This window comes from Asterias amurensis, chromosome 13 (assembly GCF_032118995.1).
Source record: "Asterias amurensis chromosome 13, ASM3211899v1".
Lineage (NCBI taxonomy): Eukaryota > Metazoa > Echinodermata > Asteroidea > Forcipulatida > Asteriidae > Asterias > Asterias amurensis.
The window spans coordinates 17,933,695-17,951,107 of NC_092660.1; the positions used below are offsets into that span (position 1 = coordinate 17,933,695).

Sequence of the window (17,413 nt, forward strand, 5' to 3'; positions counted from 1 at the left end):
TCACGGGAGACACCAAATACTGGCAATCAACCTTGGTGAAGTGATCTTGAAACTACTTGCGTGTTTTTCCGTAGCCATTGTGAAAATGACAGCTTTTGGAAAGTTGTGCCTGTTTGCCACTGTCGCCTGCGCAGGTTAGTACAAATGTATTTATCTGTTATAAAGAAGAGTGATGTGGGGGTTGAACAAAGACAAATTGACTAGAGTGGGACTCGAACCAAATACCTCCGGATAAACGCGCCCTATAAGCTATCTAGCCCTAAGTTGGTGGCCTCCCTAATTTGTCAACACCTTTGTTCCGTGTAGCCATATCACACCCTAACTACGATACCAAGTGGCAGCAAGGGGACCACCGTAAGGGGATGCGACTTTTTGTTTCAGATATCAATATAAACCACAAGGGAAACCAACTGGGTAAATTTTAAATGATTAAATAAAGAAGAAGTGTTGTTGTTAATTGCGTTCTTTCAAGTTGTCTGGCTTGTGTTCTTAGGAATGCGTGGACATAACTGCTCAAGGTTTTCGGCATTTTTTATATAAAAAGGTTACCCGTTTTGAATTGAAATTGTCACAGTTTATTTTATGGCATAAATATAACAACTATGGATTGAAACAAACAGCGAGTTCCAATAAACAAACGTCGTATATCGCAATCCTTTAAAGGTAGTGGACACTATTTGTAATTACTCATAATAATTATTGGCTTAAACCTTACTTAGTAACGAGTAATTGGGAGAGGTTGATGTTTAAAACATTGTGAGAAACGGCTCCCTCTAAAGTGACGTAGTTTTCGAGAAAGAAATAATTTTCCATGAATTTGATTTCAAGACCTCAGAATTAGACTTTGAGGTCTCGAATTCAAGCATCTGAAAGCACAAAACTTGTGTGTGTGACAAGGGTGTTTTTTCCATAGTTATCTCGCAACTTCGACCACCAATTGAGCTCAAATTTGTACAGGTTTGTTATATTATGCATGTGTTGAGATAAACCAAGTAAGAAGACTGGTCTTTGAAAACTACCAATAGTGTCCAGTGACTTTAAAAGAAATTTACGTACTGCTTATGGCCAATCCGTAAGCAGCAAACGTAATAAATTTAGCTTTGTTAACATAGAACACGCATATCGGCAGATAATCAAAATAACAATTACAAAGAAATTTGAAATAATGGTATTACCAGAAAAGCCAAAGCTTTTGGTATATCCATACAAAAAACACATAAATGGACTAAAAACTTGAACACTTTTCCCAAACACTCATCTTTTACAGTGGCATCCAGCATCCATACGACTAATCTGATCCAGTTCGGTGACATGATTGGATGCCTTACGGATCGGTCATACCTCACCTCCTTCGAGGACTACGATGGGTACGGCTGCTGGTGCGGACTCGGGGGGAAAGGCACTCCGCGAGATGAAACTGACGAGTAAGCAAACTTTGTTGTGACAATCTTACTGATAAGAATTCCGAAAATACTACCCTGCGGTAGGAGAATAAACAGCAGACAAGTTCTCAAAAGAACATAAACTATACCGCAATACAAAATGCTCACAAAAAGTAAGGATTTTTTTGTGTTCAATCAAGTATATTTTTTATTATTTATTACTCTATTTGTATTAAGTTATATATCAATGCAAAGCTGAAATGATACCACATTTGCAATGATGACATGTTGTTGGACTTGGCCACATGAGTGAGAAAGAGACAGAGTCACAAATCAACGGTGCCAAAATTAGCAATTTTGTGATGCTGTGTGGTGACACAGTAATTCAAGCAAGCAAGCAAGGCAACTTACTGATCTTAATCCACTTTATATTGAGACAAGAAGTTCAGAAACGAGTCGTGCAAAGTACCCAAATCAAAGTGTTTTTCAAGAGATGGGGGTGTGTGGTGTTTGTGGTGTTCTCACTGATGCGCTTTGTGTAAGGTTATGAAGCTTGACCGGTTTGATTATTGATCATTACCTATTTGATTTGTGACTTTGCCTCATTGTCATTCATGTAGCCAATTTCAGCAACATGTCATCATTGCAAATGTGATATCATTTTGAAAGAGGAACACCTCAGCTTTGCATTGATGTATAACTTAATACAAATTAATAAATAAAAACATATATACCTGATTCAAAAAGATTCATAACTTTTTGTGAGCAGTTTACAAATGGTGTTACCGCAAACCAAATTACACAATGATGATGTCGTTGTAGCTTTCAAAAGCAATCAACAAGCAATCACTCGTACCAGTTTCCTTTTACATGATTACTGTAATATCCAGACCTAATTTGAAGGACAGCGACTCAAATCTAGGTGTGGGTCTATACTTTGATTTATGGACAAAATTACGCCTCATAAGACTTTGTTTCAATCTTACAGCAAGTAACATTGATAAGTTTATGTTTTATATATTACTATTAAATATCCAGTGATTTTAGAAGCACATCAGCGAATGATCTATCTGTATAAAGTATTTCGAGAAATATTTCCTTTTTGTAATTTTGATTACGTTAAATTGTAATGGTAAAAGATGGTTTGGTTGGCGGTGTTGCATGAGATTCTGTGTGTGTCCCCCCCCCCCATAAGGCGAACTGTGTACAGACTTCTTCTGAAAGCTCCCTCTTTTGAAACATCCTTCTTTAGCCAACGTTAATTTCCCATTGTGGGACACTGAATCTCCCTGGGACACCGGCTCGCTTAACATGCGCTTTACCATAGGAAGACGGAGTTCCAAAATGGCGCAACCAAGATTATTGTGATGATGACGTCAACAAGTGTTGTGTTTTGTTCGTAGGTGCTGTAAGATTCACGACAAATGCTATGAAGCTGCCGATGGGGTTTGTCCGTTCTCATACTACAAGTACATTGTTTTGTACATTTCATCCACATATGACTGCGACACGCCGAATGCCCGTGCTACATGTAGTAAGTTTACAGCATGCGTTTATATTGTTATGATAGGTAAACCTTTCCAATCCGAAACATTGTTAGGAAACTCACAATACAGGACGCCACCAAGAGCTGCCATAGGGTAGAACACAAACTTCCATTTAAGGGGCAAGTCCGAGCGGCAGCCATTTTGCCACCCACAAGTCAATGTTCCATGGTTACCTATGCATCCACTACATATGTACGATTTACCCTGACCATACATAGGAGACTCACAATAGCGCCACCAATAGCTGTCATAGGAGGGAACACAAACTATCAAACGAGGCAGTTAAAAAGTTGCTTGACACCTGACGTCCCACTTTGAGTCTCATTTTACGCCAGAGATTGGGCTTGAGCCTTCGTCCAGATCCTGGCATATTTCAAATCTTAAAGGCAGTGGACACTATTGGTAATTACTCAAAATAATTGTTGGCATAAAACCTTTCTTGGTGACGAGTAATGGGGAGAGGTTGATGGTCCAAAACATTGTGAGAAACGGCTCCCTCTGAAGTGCCATAGTTTTCAAGAAAGAAGTAATTTTCCACAAGTTTGATTTTGAGACCTCAGATTTAGAAATTGAGGTCCCGAAATCAACCATCTAAACGCACACAACTTTGTGTGACAAGGTTTTTTTTTCTTTCATTACTATCTCGCAACTTCGATGACCGATTGAATTCAAATTTTCACAGGTTTGTTATTATTTTTATGCATGTTGAGATACACCAACTGTGAAGGCTAGTCTTTGACAATTACCAAAAGTGTCCACTGCCTTTAACATTGCATAATTTCTTGTATATCTCCCTAATTTCAGTGAAAGCCGAAGACTATTCAAGTTCCCGTTGGTGGACTAAATGCTCCGAAGCCATTTGTGAATGCGACCGTGCTGCGGCAGAGTGCTTCGCCGCAAGTGCCTTCGACGAGACCTACAAAAACTGGGACAAGGACAGCTGTTAGGTGGGTCTATCTCACCCAACCCAAACGACTCTCTATGACTTTCAGTCGATCATTTATACTCAGTTTCCATGAAATTTGAACTTCACAATTCAGGCTAGATTCACAGTACATAGCGGGTTCTAAGAGTAGGTACCCATAAAGAGACCAGGGGTGGATTTCGCAAAGAGTTATGACTATCCTAACTTAGGACTAGTCTTAGGAGATATTAAAAACCAACTGTTGAAAATGCCATAATGTAGTATATGTGCAGTTGTTAATGGTGTCTAGTAAAATTAAGTTGTACCTAGGAACTCTCAATAGACAATTTGTGGGGTCATCAAAACATTTGTTTAGATTAAATTTGTTTTATTTAGTCTCAAGAATGAGCCCATACCTAACGATTTGGGCCAGTTAAAAGAAATTGTGGTCTTCACAAAATGTATAACACACTATTAATATATAAAAAGTGTTGCGATGACGCAAGGGTGTAAACAAATTTCGATGGTGACAGGCAGTGTTAAACTAGGGCTTTCGCGTTATGGTGACGTTGATGTGTCATGCAGTTCAGGACCTCGTCGCCACTCAATATTATACTATTCTATGAAGTAATTAGTCACAATACATTATGGGAGCCTAATAAAAAGTCTGATATTACTCAAATACGACACCAACTATTTTGTATAAGTTTGTTGTGAGTTATTACCTTTTATTTATTGTCCTTCAAAATTCATTTCGTGTCGGAGACCTTAGCACCGAATGGCTAAGCACACGTAGTGACAGTTAAAATTCCTGATATTTGGTATGTTTCACTGCATCATCATCATCATTATTCGGCAAAGGCTTGAGTCCTCCGTGGCCGCCTCGTCCTCAAACTGTAATGGGGGCGCACTCCTGGGGCCAATTTCATAGAGCTGCTTAAGCAAAAAATTTGCTTAAGCACGAAAATAGCTCGCTTATTTTACACATGTTACTGGCCAAAATGTCATGCCATATACATTGCTTATGACTAGTATTTAGCTGTTGTTTACTTAGCATAACAATTGAGTGGAGTCTTGGCCGGTAATCTGATTTTACTAAGCAATGAATTTTTTGCTTAAGCAAAAATATTTGCTTAAGCAGCTCTATGAAATTGGGCCCTGGGCACAATTTCATGGCTTTGCTTACCGCCAAATTCTGCGCTTACGATCCCGATTCCCCGCTTACGTGCAAGCGCCAAATTTCTGCGCTAGCCTTGTAAGCGTAGAATGCCTATAGTACCGTGGAGTACGCACGCCCAGAAGCCCAAATTCGCCGTTAACCCGTGAAATACGCTTGCCGTAAGCACATAATTCACTGCTTCCGTAAGCGCCGATTCTGTGCTTACGGTAAGCAGAGCCATGAAATTGGGCCCTGGTCTCGTTCAATCTTCTCAGCTCTCCTATGCTTATACCACTCCATTTTGTGACGTTGTCTACCCAGCGCGCAGCAGGGCGACCTCTGCCACGCCTGTAGGCAGTAAGCTTTAATAGTAGTCAGACTATAGCTGCGCCGGGGTGGCCTCCCTGGTCTCAGCACACGGTCGTACCATTTGGCTTTACACTGCAGCTGCCTAAATTCACCGGTAACTTGGATCTGATGGGTATCTTGGGATCTGATGGGTATCCGGGTCAGGCTGACAAAGAAGGCGGTTTAAAAAATGGGATATAAACTTAGATTCTGCTTCAGTTTGACCCATGTCTGGGTCATATCAACATAGAATCCGGGTCCTATTTAAAACGGGTCAAACCTAATGGAATCAGGACCCGGGTTATTCCGACCCGAAAGTATTTTTTTAGGCAGTTTATAAATACGGGCGATGCATGGTGAGTAGACTTGATTCAAGTTTCGTGCTCGTGCGAGAGGTCCCAAAGCATATCCACCGTCAAGCTATTGTGGTCCCGCGGCACAGGTTGGGGGAGTTTTCTAATGTTAGACGATTGAACTGGAAATAAAAGGACTCTCACGGGATTTTGAATTGAGTCAAGTCTACATTGCGGGTATCAATGTATATTTGATTTGAGGTATTACCATGTGTATGAAGTAGGATTTGAAACTTTGCACAGCGGAAATAAGATATAGAAGAGTTTGCGGTCACACCATGTAATAACAATCTCTAAATGAGTTGGAACTCGTTTAGAGATTGTTATGTGTTACCGCAAACTATTCTATACCATGTGTATACTTTCTGGGTTGGTTGTGCTTTTGGGGGACTTTGTCCTGCTTTATATTCTACTACTACAGCAGTCTTCTAACAGGCATTTTTTTCACAGGACTCGGGAAAGTACTGAGTATACAGTGCTAACACACATCGGTGTATGGGTAAAAAACAAAAATTAATATTCTTTATCCCCGATGCAAATTTACCATATATTATACAGCAGTCTTGTTTTGCAACCAGGAGCAATACACATTGACGACATTAATTAAAGTGAGTGATATTTATATAATGACATCTCAATCCCATGAGTTTATCATAGTTTGTGTTTATTCAAGCTCTAATTCAGCTGTCATTTCTAGTACAACTTTAAACTATAGAGTTATTATTAAATATTGATTTTCAGCCCAGGGTAGCCCATCACACTTCTGAAAGAAAGGGTAATAAAAGAATCCCCAAATGTTAATTTTATTATTTAATATTATAAAGTAATTAAATACCAACTAATCTTCTAGCATGAATTTTGTTGCTGTATTACAAACTTGTCAACGGATAGACCTCAATAAATACATTTATAGTAAACTGTTCCAAGCTCACTATTGATCGTTCTTATTCCATGAATGTGGTATATGGCAACTTCAATAATTTATGGCCATGTCATATAGAACAGTTTTCAAGGAACAATTCGACAGCAAAAGATGACCTCTTCTTGTTGTCAATGTGCACCGTTTTCCTTTTACGTCGTCCACTAACACGGTCGGCCATTTATGGGAGTCAGTTTTTTGCCTCCCACAAATGGCCGACCGTGTTAGTTCGTACAGTATAAAAGGAAAAACCACGCAATTTCGAGGCAAACTTGTGTGGATCATTGTAATCTACTTGTACAACATCTTTCCAACCATATGCATTTTATAAAACGCGGTTACAAACAGTTTTTATAGACCTACTCGTCCGATCCAAGGCAACGTGTTCTTTTAAACACACAGGTAATACACTTTTTGGTAATATTGTCAAAGACCAGTCGTCTCACTTTGTGTATCCTTACATATAAATATAATAACAAAACTCTGAATATTTGAACTCAGTTAGTCATCGAATTTGCAAGAGAACATAATAAGGAAAAAACACCTTTGTTGTGTGTTTTTAAATGCCGGAAGCTTTACACTTTTTGAGTAAGAAATTACTCTTTTTCAAAAAAATATATTACTTCAGAGGAAGCCGTTTGTTACAGTTTCTTATAAACAGCAATACATCGGTCGGTACCGAGTAATTTTTTATGCTAACAATTGTTTTGAGAAATAACCAAAAAGTGCCCAGCGGCCTTTATGTGTCACTTTTCAAATTAGACATGGAATGGTCTCATATTGTTTTTCCCTCAAACGGACTAATTTTGTCCAACTTGGGCAAAATAAAAATATCAAAGGAAGTATGATCCGGGATCTAAGAACCCCGCTTGTGTTACCCTACCGAGTATCTGCTTTATTTTTGAAGTATGAATTTAATGGAAGTTGAAAAATGATCAATTGAAAACCGTAGAAAGCTTTTCGGGTAAAGACCTACTTAACAGATGTCCTTGTCCCAGTTGGTGTAGGTCGTGTCGAAGGCATTTGCGACGAAGCACTCTGCCGCAGCACGGTCGCATTGACAAACGGCTTCGCGGCAATAGGGCCACGGGCTAAAATACCCATAGTCCTCGGCCCTCGCTATAAAACAAAATTGGAAAGAAACAAGAATGTTACATTACTTGGGTGAAATTAAATAAACATTTTTACGTAAACCTTGAATTCATTATTATAATGGACAATGTAGACTGTTTGAAGAGCTGTCAATTCCTACCTTCAGCAACCCCAAGTTCTCTTCTCCCTAAATAATTGTGCTTCGTGTGTAGCTCCATTCGTTTGGGCCGAACTTCCATTAATGTTATGTTTTTAACAGACATTTATTTGACGTAGGAAGGCTAACGTGGACGATTGGTGGCGCACTAAATTGTGAGTCGACTACTATAACAAAGTTTTGGTTGGAAAAGTATTATTCGATCTATAATTTATTGACCTTAGGTTGCGCTCTCTCCAGGACCAGCTTGTTCGATAGCGCACAACAAAACCACAATTCCGGTAAGTAATTTAATATTATGAACACTAAAAATAAATTTAAACTATGAAAATTAATCCATCCGAAAACAATCAAATGCGAAAACAAAATCCATAAAAGAGTTTATAAAAAGTTACTTTCATAACTATAACGTATGTTAGCTTACCAAAGGTAACGCGGGCATTGGGTGATTTGCAGTCATACTTGGAGGTTATGTATACAGCAATGTACACATACTCGTCTAATGGACAGCGTCCACCTGCCATCACTGCGTCATAGCATCTGTCGTGGATCATACAACACCTACAAAACACAACACAACATTTCAACCTCGTCTCCATGGTGTTTTTTATTTTCAACCTTTTTTGCAATAGTAAACCTTGGGATGGAAACTCCTTTACTTGGACCCTGATTGGACAACGACTTTACAATCTTAGAATATGTTCCATATTCATAGGTACAGCCAACCGCCGGCAACCAACAATGTACAAACAAGCTATGAAATCTGGTACCGTACTACGAGTTTATGACGAAGATGCGAATTTCGAAAAGTAGCCAGACTATTTGAATTTGCATACATATTAAAACATTTCGGATGCAAACGATCCAATACCAGGGTGAGAGAGCGGTCAACCTTCCCTTGTAACCGCTCGACACACCCTTGGGACGAGGTTGACAGCATTCGGAATACTTCAGTTTAGCTATAAACTTAGCCTCATATGTAGGACTTTTCCTCTGTGCTGTACACAAATACACTGTAGTATAAAATGAACGTGTAAGGCTGCCAGAGGGCTCGATGTAGACCTTCAATGTTTAATTCAATTCAATTCGATTCGATACGATTCGATTCGATTCGATTCGATTCGATTTAATTCAATTCAATTCAATTCAATTCAATTCAATTCAATTCAATTCAATTCAATTCAGTTTAATTCAATTCAGTTCAATTCAATTCAGTTCAATTCAATTCAATTCAATTCAAATCAATTCGGTTTAATTTTTCATGCTAACATTGACAAATTAGACATAACAATGAGTATACCTTTGAAGCGACGGATGCCACATAACTCGGCAATAAAATGTATAGAAATTTCTAAATGTGAGAGTTTTCTGTCTTTTAAAGGACGGTACTGGATATTAGATGTAAAAGTAAACTAATGGTGCGAGTGTTTGCTTGCTTTTTAAACCCACAACGATCGATGGGTAGGTTATGTTCTTTTGAAAACTTGTCATGCTGTTCTTATGTTTATTGCCTTGCTGTATATTTTACTACCGCAGAGTAGAATTTTTTAAATTCGGGAGACTTCTGTAATATTTTAGGAGTACAGTAGGCCTAACAACAAAGAATCCTTACTCGTCAGTTCCATCTAGCGGAGTGCCTTTCCCGCCGATTCCGCACCAGCAACCGTACCCTTCGTAGTCCAAAAAGGAGGTGAGGAAAGACCGTTCCGTAAGGCATTGAATCATGTCACCAAACTGGACCAGATTAGTCGTATGGATGGATGCCGCCGCTATAGTAAAGCATAATGGGGAATGTATCAAAGAATGTGAAAAATAAAAAGGGGCTGTTCTGGTTACTTTTTAGCAGGGCCTCATTAAAATGCATTTCACTCTGTTTTAACGTAGTTTTTGAAGCCGGTAACTCGTGTTATTAAAAAAAAAACGGGTGTTTTGGATTTCATTATTCTCTTGCAACTTCTTCGACCAATTGAACCCAAATTTTCACAGATGGTTTTGCGTGTCAAAAAATAAGATAATACCTAATAAATACACACTAACAATTTACAATACCAAAACAATACATCGAAATCTGTAAACATTATGAATAGTATAACAATAGTAATAGCGATGGGGTTCATTAAAGATTAATGATGACGGATATCGACTTGTACTAACCTGCGAAGGCGACAGTGGCAAACAAGCACAACTTTCCAAAAGTTGTCATTTTCACGCTGGCTATGGAGAAGCAAGCAGATCTAAAATCAAGTCTAACCGTCGAGTGCTAAGAGTCAGCAGTGAATGTTGGTCTCATGTTATTTTGCTTAAACTTTAATACCCTTTCGCAAAAAATCTAGAACAAATCCAATAAAATAACAATTTTTTTTTCAGAGACCAGCGCTTAAGTTTCAACCCTCACATTGCGTCAATGCAGGATGTAACAAGGACTTTATACTTTGTAAAAACTACCTTTCATAAATACCTGGGGCAGTTTCTCCATTGTGATTGGTTGAGAGGACATCACATTCGGGTGCTTACACGGGTGATATAAACACAGCCAGACGTGTTTAAACACAGTTAACCCATTTGTGGCCCCTGGATCAGAATACGGAGTATTAATGAATTTTGGATTTCTGACGTCATAACATTGTTCATCACTTACAATTTAACCGAACAAGATTTTGAGGTCTCGAAATCAAGCATCTGAAAGCGCACAACTTCGTGTGACAAGGGTGTTTTTTCTTTCTCTCGCAACTTCGATGTCCAATTGAGCTCAAATTTTCACAGGTTTGTTATTGTATGCATGTTGTTAAGATACACCAAGTGAGAAGACTGGTCTTTGACAATTACCAAGAGTGTCCAGTGTCTTTAATATAAAAGAGTGAAAAGCCACTCGTCGGAATTTTTTTAAGGCGCTGATATGTACAACCAACCCACAGTTGGTACGCACGGCAGACTAATAAAACAATGGCATTACCAAAACGATTAAAAAAGAAAAGGAAACCAGCAACTTACAAAGACAACAGTCGAAACATTCTGTGTACAGTAACAATTAACAACATCGAAGCCTATCAAAGGGTGATGGCAAAATGAAGTTAGATAAAGCATAATCGCAAGGCATAATTCGTAAGTGAAATGAATCAGTACAATAAAGTAAGATTCGGCCGAATAGAATATTTAAAGAAATACAATTAAGTTTGCTCAATTACCCCGGGAGTGCTCGGAAAGTCCGGCGCTCATCGCCGGTAGGTAGCCTTCGGTAGAACGGTAGTACATCACAGTGAAAAGTGACACTTGTGTTCTTGAGCAGGATGCTTTACTTTAATTGCTTCTCTTCCTACAGGAGTTTGGTTATCGTAAAATGTGCGATAAGACCAAAGAATCAAATATTAACAGACTACAGCAACAAAAAGTATATCAGAAGTCCCTCCAGTAGACTTTACTCAAGTCCCAATCTCGTGCGAGTGCTTTAACTTTCAGACCCATCGCCTACCATCAGAAAACTCCCCCAACCATTTCGACGGCGGATTAGGGACCTCTCGCACGATCGAGAACGGGACTTGAATCAAGTCTATAAATTGTTATTTTACCCTTGACAAAAATGCTGGTTACTTTTGACCGATATAGTTAGAGAAGTGGAACTTCATTATAATCAGGGTCACAAAGGAGTCAGTCGTGACTCTTATTAGGACGTCGACGACGACATGTCTGTAAATAAAGCGGGTGCCTCTTTTTCAGTGCATTTTTAGTGTTTTCGTTTCTTATGGTATGGTGTGGTTAGTGTTTTTTTTTTTTTAGCAGCTTTTGTTTGTCTTATGGCTTTGGAAATTAAACACATTTACTGGTTTTTAAAGGCAGTGGACACTATTGGTAATTACTCAAAATAATTATTAGCATAAAACCTTATTTGGTAACGCATACTGGGGAGAGGTTGATAATATAAAACATTGTGAGAAACGGCTCCCTCTGAAGTAACGTAGTTTTCGAGAAAGAAGTAATTTTCCACGAATTTGATTTCGAGACCTCAAGTTTAGAATTTGAGGTCTCGAAATCAAGCATATGAAAGCACACAATTTCGTGTGATTAAGGTTTTTTGTTTTTTTCATTCATATCTCGCAACTTTGACGACCAATTGAGCTCAAATTTTCACAGGTTTGTTATTTTATGCATTTGTTTAGATACACCAAGTGATAATTACGAATTTACTTTTGGATTCAATACGAATATACAACATTCATGAGGCTTTATGGTCGACCATTAAAAGTCAACATGAGGCTTCAGAACACTGCGAATGTACGGGCATCCGTGAGGCTCTGATGGGCAACCATGGGTCAAATATACGTGAGGTTTCGTTATACAGACTATGAGTCCCTCCCTCGTTCCCATGTATTGTCTTCCCACTCCCACTCCCCCACCCCACCCCTCCTTCTGTCCTTTTTCTGTCCCCATGTCAATTCAAAGTCATCCTTGATTTATTTTATGTTTTGATGGATATTTTAATTCCGGTGTATTTTTAAAAACTATTTATTTGTGCCATTTGATATTTTGTATTATTTTGTTGCTGTTCTAATTTCTACGGTTCATGTATGTTTTTCTGTTTTTTTTTTGGTGTTCGGGCAAACAGCCCGGAACACCTCTTATTTTTGTTCGTTTTTTTTTCTTTTTAGGTGTTCGGGCAAACAGCCCGGAACACCTCTTATTTTTGTTCGTTTTTTTTTTCTTTTTAGGTGTTCGGGTATTGAACCCGAACACCTCTTATTTTTGTTCGGATTTTTTTAATTCTTCTTCTTCTTCTCAGCGTCCCTTGTCCGCTAACAAAAGCGCCTTTCCCAAATTCGTATGAACTTGAAACTTCACACAAAAAATCATAACTTTTGAACTACATGAGGGATTCTTACAATCGAAACATCATCTGAATCGTCATTGAAAACTCCGTAAACGCCCTACAGACATGACCCCATTTTGAAGTTGTCTTCCAGCTCAAAAGAGAGGTTGAAAATTTCAAAATTCACGTCTAAAGAACAACGTAAATCCCAATTGGTATGTGCATAAACATTGCACGTAGGCATACACACAACGTGTAGTGTATTAGCGGTGCAGCAGAGCACGCTCCAGTGATCATCCATTCTGCTTATTAGCGGCGATTGTCCGCTAAAAAAATCACACTTCCCAAGCACATATAAAATTGAAACTTTACACATAGTTAGATATGTATAAGGAGAAGAAACCGTTTGAGTTATGTCACGATGACGTCATCAATTCTTGAGTTATGAATTTTCAAAGTTTATTATTTCAAAAAATCATAACTTTTGATCTACATGATGGGTTGTTACAAAATCGAGTTTGAAAATTCACAATTTCTTGTACAAAGAACTACGAAATTTCCCCATTGGTTGTGCGTAACACTTGTGACGTACACGTGTAGTGTATTGGGCATAATTTATTTGGTGGCATGCTGCCAAGTTTGTTGTACTCTGTACCATAGCGTGATATGCATAGAGCTATATAGCAATGCAGAACGCTGCGAAAACGATTTCATTTCAATCTTCAGCGTCAAATTGTTCAAATGTTACCCTTCTGATGGCTTAGTGGTCAATGTGGAATTGAAGACGAAGTTTCGCTGAGATGGCCACCTACTTCAGTGATTCATGGGACTTTTAATTATGTGAGAAAACAACAGTACAAAATGACGAACATTGGTCATGTTTTGGTTAAACACCGAGAAGAATAGATACGTTACATCGATCGACCACTCCCCCCGGGTGAAGGGCGTTTTGGGCACACGGAATTCACGTCAGTATTACGATATCTATTACTTCTTGAACTTAGCATAATCATCAATTGTTGTGATTATTTGTTAAAACAGCTATCCAAGTTATTTTGAGTTAAATATTTTGAAGAAAAAAAATCTCTGAAATAACATAAGCCCTTTCAAACTTTCTCTAGTAGGAAAGGACGTTACGTAACCTAATCTATTTCTACCTCCATGCACAGACATGGATGTTACAATACAAAACATTCAAAGAAAACAGAATGGTTAAAGCATAAGGCCCAAGCAATTAGGAGTGGTCTTGCTAAAATAAACTGCCGGATTAAACAAAACTTTAGTACAAACAAATCAATAAAACAATCCAGATTTTCATCTTCTTCTTCTCTTCGTCCATTGTCCTCGAACAAAAGCACACTCGTATGAACTTGAAACTTCGCACATAGTTAGATATGCATTAGGAGTGGAATAATGTGTTAGTTAGGTCATGATGACGTCATCCATTTATGAGTAATAAAAATTCAAATTATTATTTCAAAAAATCATTTATTTTGATCCACGTTTTTTTTTTACTTCTTTTTTAAAATATTATCAATAGAGCGCGAAAAAGCTTCATGAAGAATAGTCTTCGTTCAAGGCGGTTAAAACATACATGCCCCTTACAGTCTTTTCTTCAGTCGTCAGTCAATATTTCCTAAGTTCATATTTCCTAAACTACATAAGCTATTTTGACAATCTGTACATCATATGAAAGAGCTTTACGTACTTGACAGAAATGGATATGTTGGTAAACTTTCGTTGACCTTTTGACCTGTTTAAACGGGAAGTGACTGTGAAATGATTTGAAAGGGCGTGGTTTATTGTCTTTTAGGTCGAAATAAACATCCTTTGATGCTTCACCATCACACCATACAAGTCTGGCAAAGGTCTGGTTTAAAACAAATATTACCGATGACGTCACCAAACATACACTTTTACTAGATGACGTAATCATGTGGTTTTGACAGTTTTTGTAATTTGAATCATTTATTACAAATCTTGAGAACAAAGCAAGGTGTAATATTTGTTTTTTAATCCAGGCTTTTACTCCCGGAAACCGAACACCTTGAGTTTGTTCACAAACTCTCAATCTCTAGTTCTTCATACTTCTTCTTCTTCTTCTCAGCGTCCCTTGTCCGCTAACAAAAGCGCCTTTCCAAAACTCGTATGAACTTGAAACTTCACACATAGTTAGCGATTTATTAGGAGAAGAAACCGTGTGAGTTACGTCATGATGACGTCATAAATTCTTGAATTATGAATATTCAAAGTTTATTAATTAAAAAAATCATAACTTTTGATCTACATGAGGGATTCTTACAATCGAAACATCATCTGAATCGTCATTGAAAACTCCGTAAACGCCCTACAGACATGACCCCATTTTGATGTTGTCTTCCAGCTCAAAAGAGAGGTTGAAAATTTCAAAATTCACGTCTAAAGAACAACGTAAATCCCAATTGGTATGTGCATAAACATTGCACGTAGGCATACACACATTGTGTAGTGTATTAGCGGTGCAGCAGAGCACGCTCCAGTGATCATCCATTCTGCTTATTAGCGGCGATTGTCCGCTAAAAAAATCACACTTCCCAAGCACATATAAAATTGAAACTTTACACATAGTTAGATATGTATAAGGAGAAGAAACCGTTTGAGTTATTTCACGATGACGTCATCAATTCTTGAGTTATGAATTTTCAAAGTTTATTATTTCAAAAAATCATAACTTTTGATCTACATGATGGGTTGTTACAATCGACACATCATCGGAAAGTTCGTTAAAAACTCCGTAAATGCCTCGCAGACGTGATCCCATTTTGATCTCGTCTTCTGGTTCAAAATCGAGTTTGAAAATTCACAATTTCTTGTACAAAGAACTACGAAATTTCCCCATTGGTTGTGCGTAACACTTGTGACGTACACGTGTAGTGTATTAGGCATAATTTATTTGGTGGCATGCTGCCAAGTTTGTTGTACTCTGTGCCATAGCGTGATATGCATAGAGCTATATAGCTATGCAGAACGCTGCGAAAACGATTTCATTTCAATCTTCAGCGTCAAATTGTTCAAATGTTACCCTTCTGATGGCTTAGTGGTCAATGTGATATTGAAGACGAAGTTTCGCTGAGATGGCCACCTACTTCAGTGATTCATGGGATTTTTAATTATGTGAGAAAACAACAGTACAAAATGAAGAACATTGGTCATGTTTTGGTTAAACACCGAGAAGAATAGAGACGTTACATCGATCGACCACTCCCCCCGGGTGAAGGGCGTTTTGGGCCCACGGAATTCACGTCAGTATTACGATATCTATTACTTCTTAAACTTAGCATAATCATCAATTGTTTTGATTATTTGTTAAAACAACTATCCAAGTTATTTTGAGTTAAATATTTTGAAGAAAAAAAATCTCTGAAATAACATAAGCCCTTTCAAACTTTCTCTAGTAGGAAAGGACGTTACGTAACCTAATCTATTTCTACCTCCATGCACAGACATGGATGTTACAATACAAAACATTCAAAGAAAACAGAATGGTTAAAGCATAAGGCCCAAGCAATTAGGAGTGGTCTTGCTAAAATAAACTGCCGGATTAAACAAAACTTTAGTACAAACAAATCAATAAAACAATCCAGATTTTCATCTTCTTCTTCTCTTCGTCCCTTGTCCTCGAACAAAAGCACACTTCCCAAACTCGTATGAACTTGAAACTTCGCACATAGTTAGATATGCATTAGGAGTGGAATAATGTGTGAGTTAGGTCATGATGACGTCATCCATTCTTGAGTAATATAAAATTCAAATTATTATTTCAAAAAATCATTATTTTTGATCCACGTTTTTTTTTTACTTCTTTTTTAAAATACTATCAATAGAGCGCGAAAAAGCTTCATGAAGAATAGTCTTCGTTCAAGGCGGTTAAAACATACATGCCCCTTACAGTATTTTCTTCAGTCGTCAGTCAATATTTCCTAAGTTCATATTTCCTAAACTACATAAGCTATTTTGACAATCTGTACATCGTATGAAAGGGCTTTACGTACTTGATAGAAATGGATATGTTGGTGAACTTTCGTTGACCTTTTGACCTGTTTAAACGGGAAGTGACTGTGAAATGATTTGAAAGGGCGTGGTTTCATTGTCTTTTAGATCGAAATAAACATCCTTTGAAGCTTTACCATCACACCATACAAGTCTGGCAAAGGTCTGGTTTAAAACAAATATTACCGATGACGTCACCAAACATACACTTTTACTAGATGACGTAATCATGTGGTTTTGACAGTTTTTGTAATTTGAATCATTTATTACAAATCTTGAGAACAAAGCAAGGTGTAATATTTGTTTTTTAATCCAGGCTTTTACTCCTGGAAACCGAACACCTTGAGTTTGTTCACAAACTCTCAATCTCTAGTTTTAATTACTTTATTTTAATGTGCAAATGGAGAAAGAGATTTTCATGCTGGGCATGATGAATAAAGATTTGAATTTGAATTTGAGTCGAAAGGCTTTATGGTCAACCATTGGTCAAACATAATGTGAGGCTTCAGAACCATGCGAATAAACAAGATTGAATGAGGCTCTGGGCAACCATTGGTTAAATATACGTGAGGTTTCATGCGGGCTATACACAAGTCAATCATTCACATTGAAGTCAATACGAATGTCAAGCATAATATACATGAGGCTTTTACAGCTTCAAACACGGAGACAACAACAAATTATGCTTTAAACAAATTCTTGTTTTCACACTATTTATTTTA

At 37.8% G+C, this 17,413-nt stretch overlaps 2 protein-coding genes across 2 annotated transcripts; one reads left to right on the top strand and one right to left on the bottom strand.

Moving 5' to 3' along the window:
- On the top strand, nt 1-4,689 carry LOC139945924 (acidic phospholipase A2-like). Its single transcript, XM_071943441.1, has 4 exons — nt 1-134; nt 1,268-1,424; nt 2,786-2,916; nt 3,734-4,689. The coding sequence occupies exons 1-4, from the start codon at nt 86-88 to the stop codon at nt 3,874-3,876; spliced, it is 480 nt and encodes a 159-aa protein (XP_071799542.1). The 5' UTR covers nt 1-85; the 3' UTR covers nt 3,877-4,689.
- A 1,124-nt stretch (nt 4,690-5,813) lies between these two features.
- On the bottom strand, nt 5,814-10,244 carry LOC139945923 (phospholipase A2 AP-PLA2-II-like). The gene is made up of 4 exons (XM_071943440.1): nt 10,016-10,244; nt 9,474-9,630; nt 8,286-8,422; nt 5,814-7,731 (listed from the first exon to the last, which is right to left on the bottom strand). The coding sequence occupies exons 1-4, from the start codon at nt 10,062-10,064 to the stop codon at nt 7,589-7,591; spliced, it is 486 nt and encodes a 161-aa protein (XP_071799541.1). The 5' UTR covers nt 10,065-10,244; the 3' UTR covers nt 5,814-7,588.
- Nucleotides 10,245-17,413: the final 7,169 nt, after the last annotated feature.

Bases quoted from the DNA above. Each gene is read 5' to 3' on its own strand.
- LOC139945924 (XM_071943441.1), top strand. From the start codon at position 86: ATGACAGCTTTTGGAAAGTTGTGCCTGTTTGCCACTGTCGCCTGCGCA. The intron at 1,425-2,785 runs GTAAGCAAACTT...TTTTGTTCGTAG, and splicing joins CCGCGAGATGAAACTGACGA to GTGCTGTAAGATTCACGACA. The intron at 2,917-3,733 runs GTAAGTTTACAG...CCCTAATTTCAG, and splicing joins GAATGCCCGTGCTACATGTA to TGAAAGCCGAAGACTATTCA.
- LOC139945923 (XM_071943440.1), bottom strand. From the start codon at position 10,064: ATGACAACTTTTGGAAAGTTGTGCTTGTTTGCCACTGTCGCCTTCGCA. The intron at 9,631-10,015 runs GTTAGTACAAGT...GCTTTACTATAG, and splicing joins TGCCACTGTCGCCTTCGCAG to CGGCGGCATCCATCCATACG. The intron at 8,423-9,473 runs GTAAGGATTCTT...TGTGTTTTGTAG, and splicing joins CCGCTAGATGGAACTGACGA to GTGTTGTATGATCCACGACA.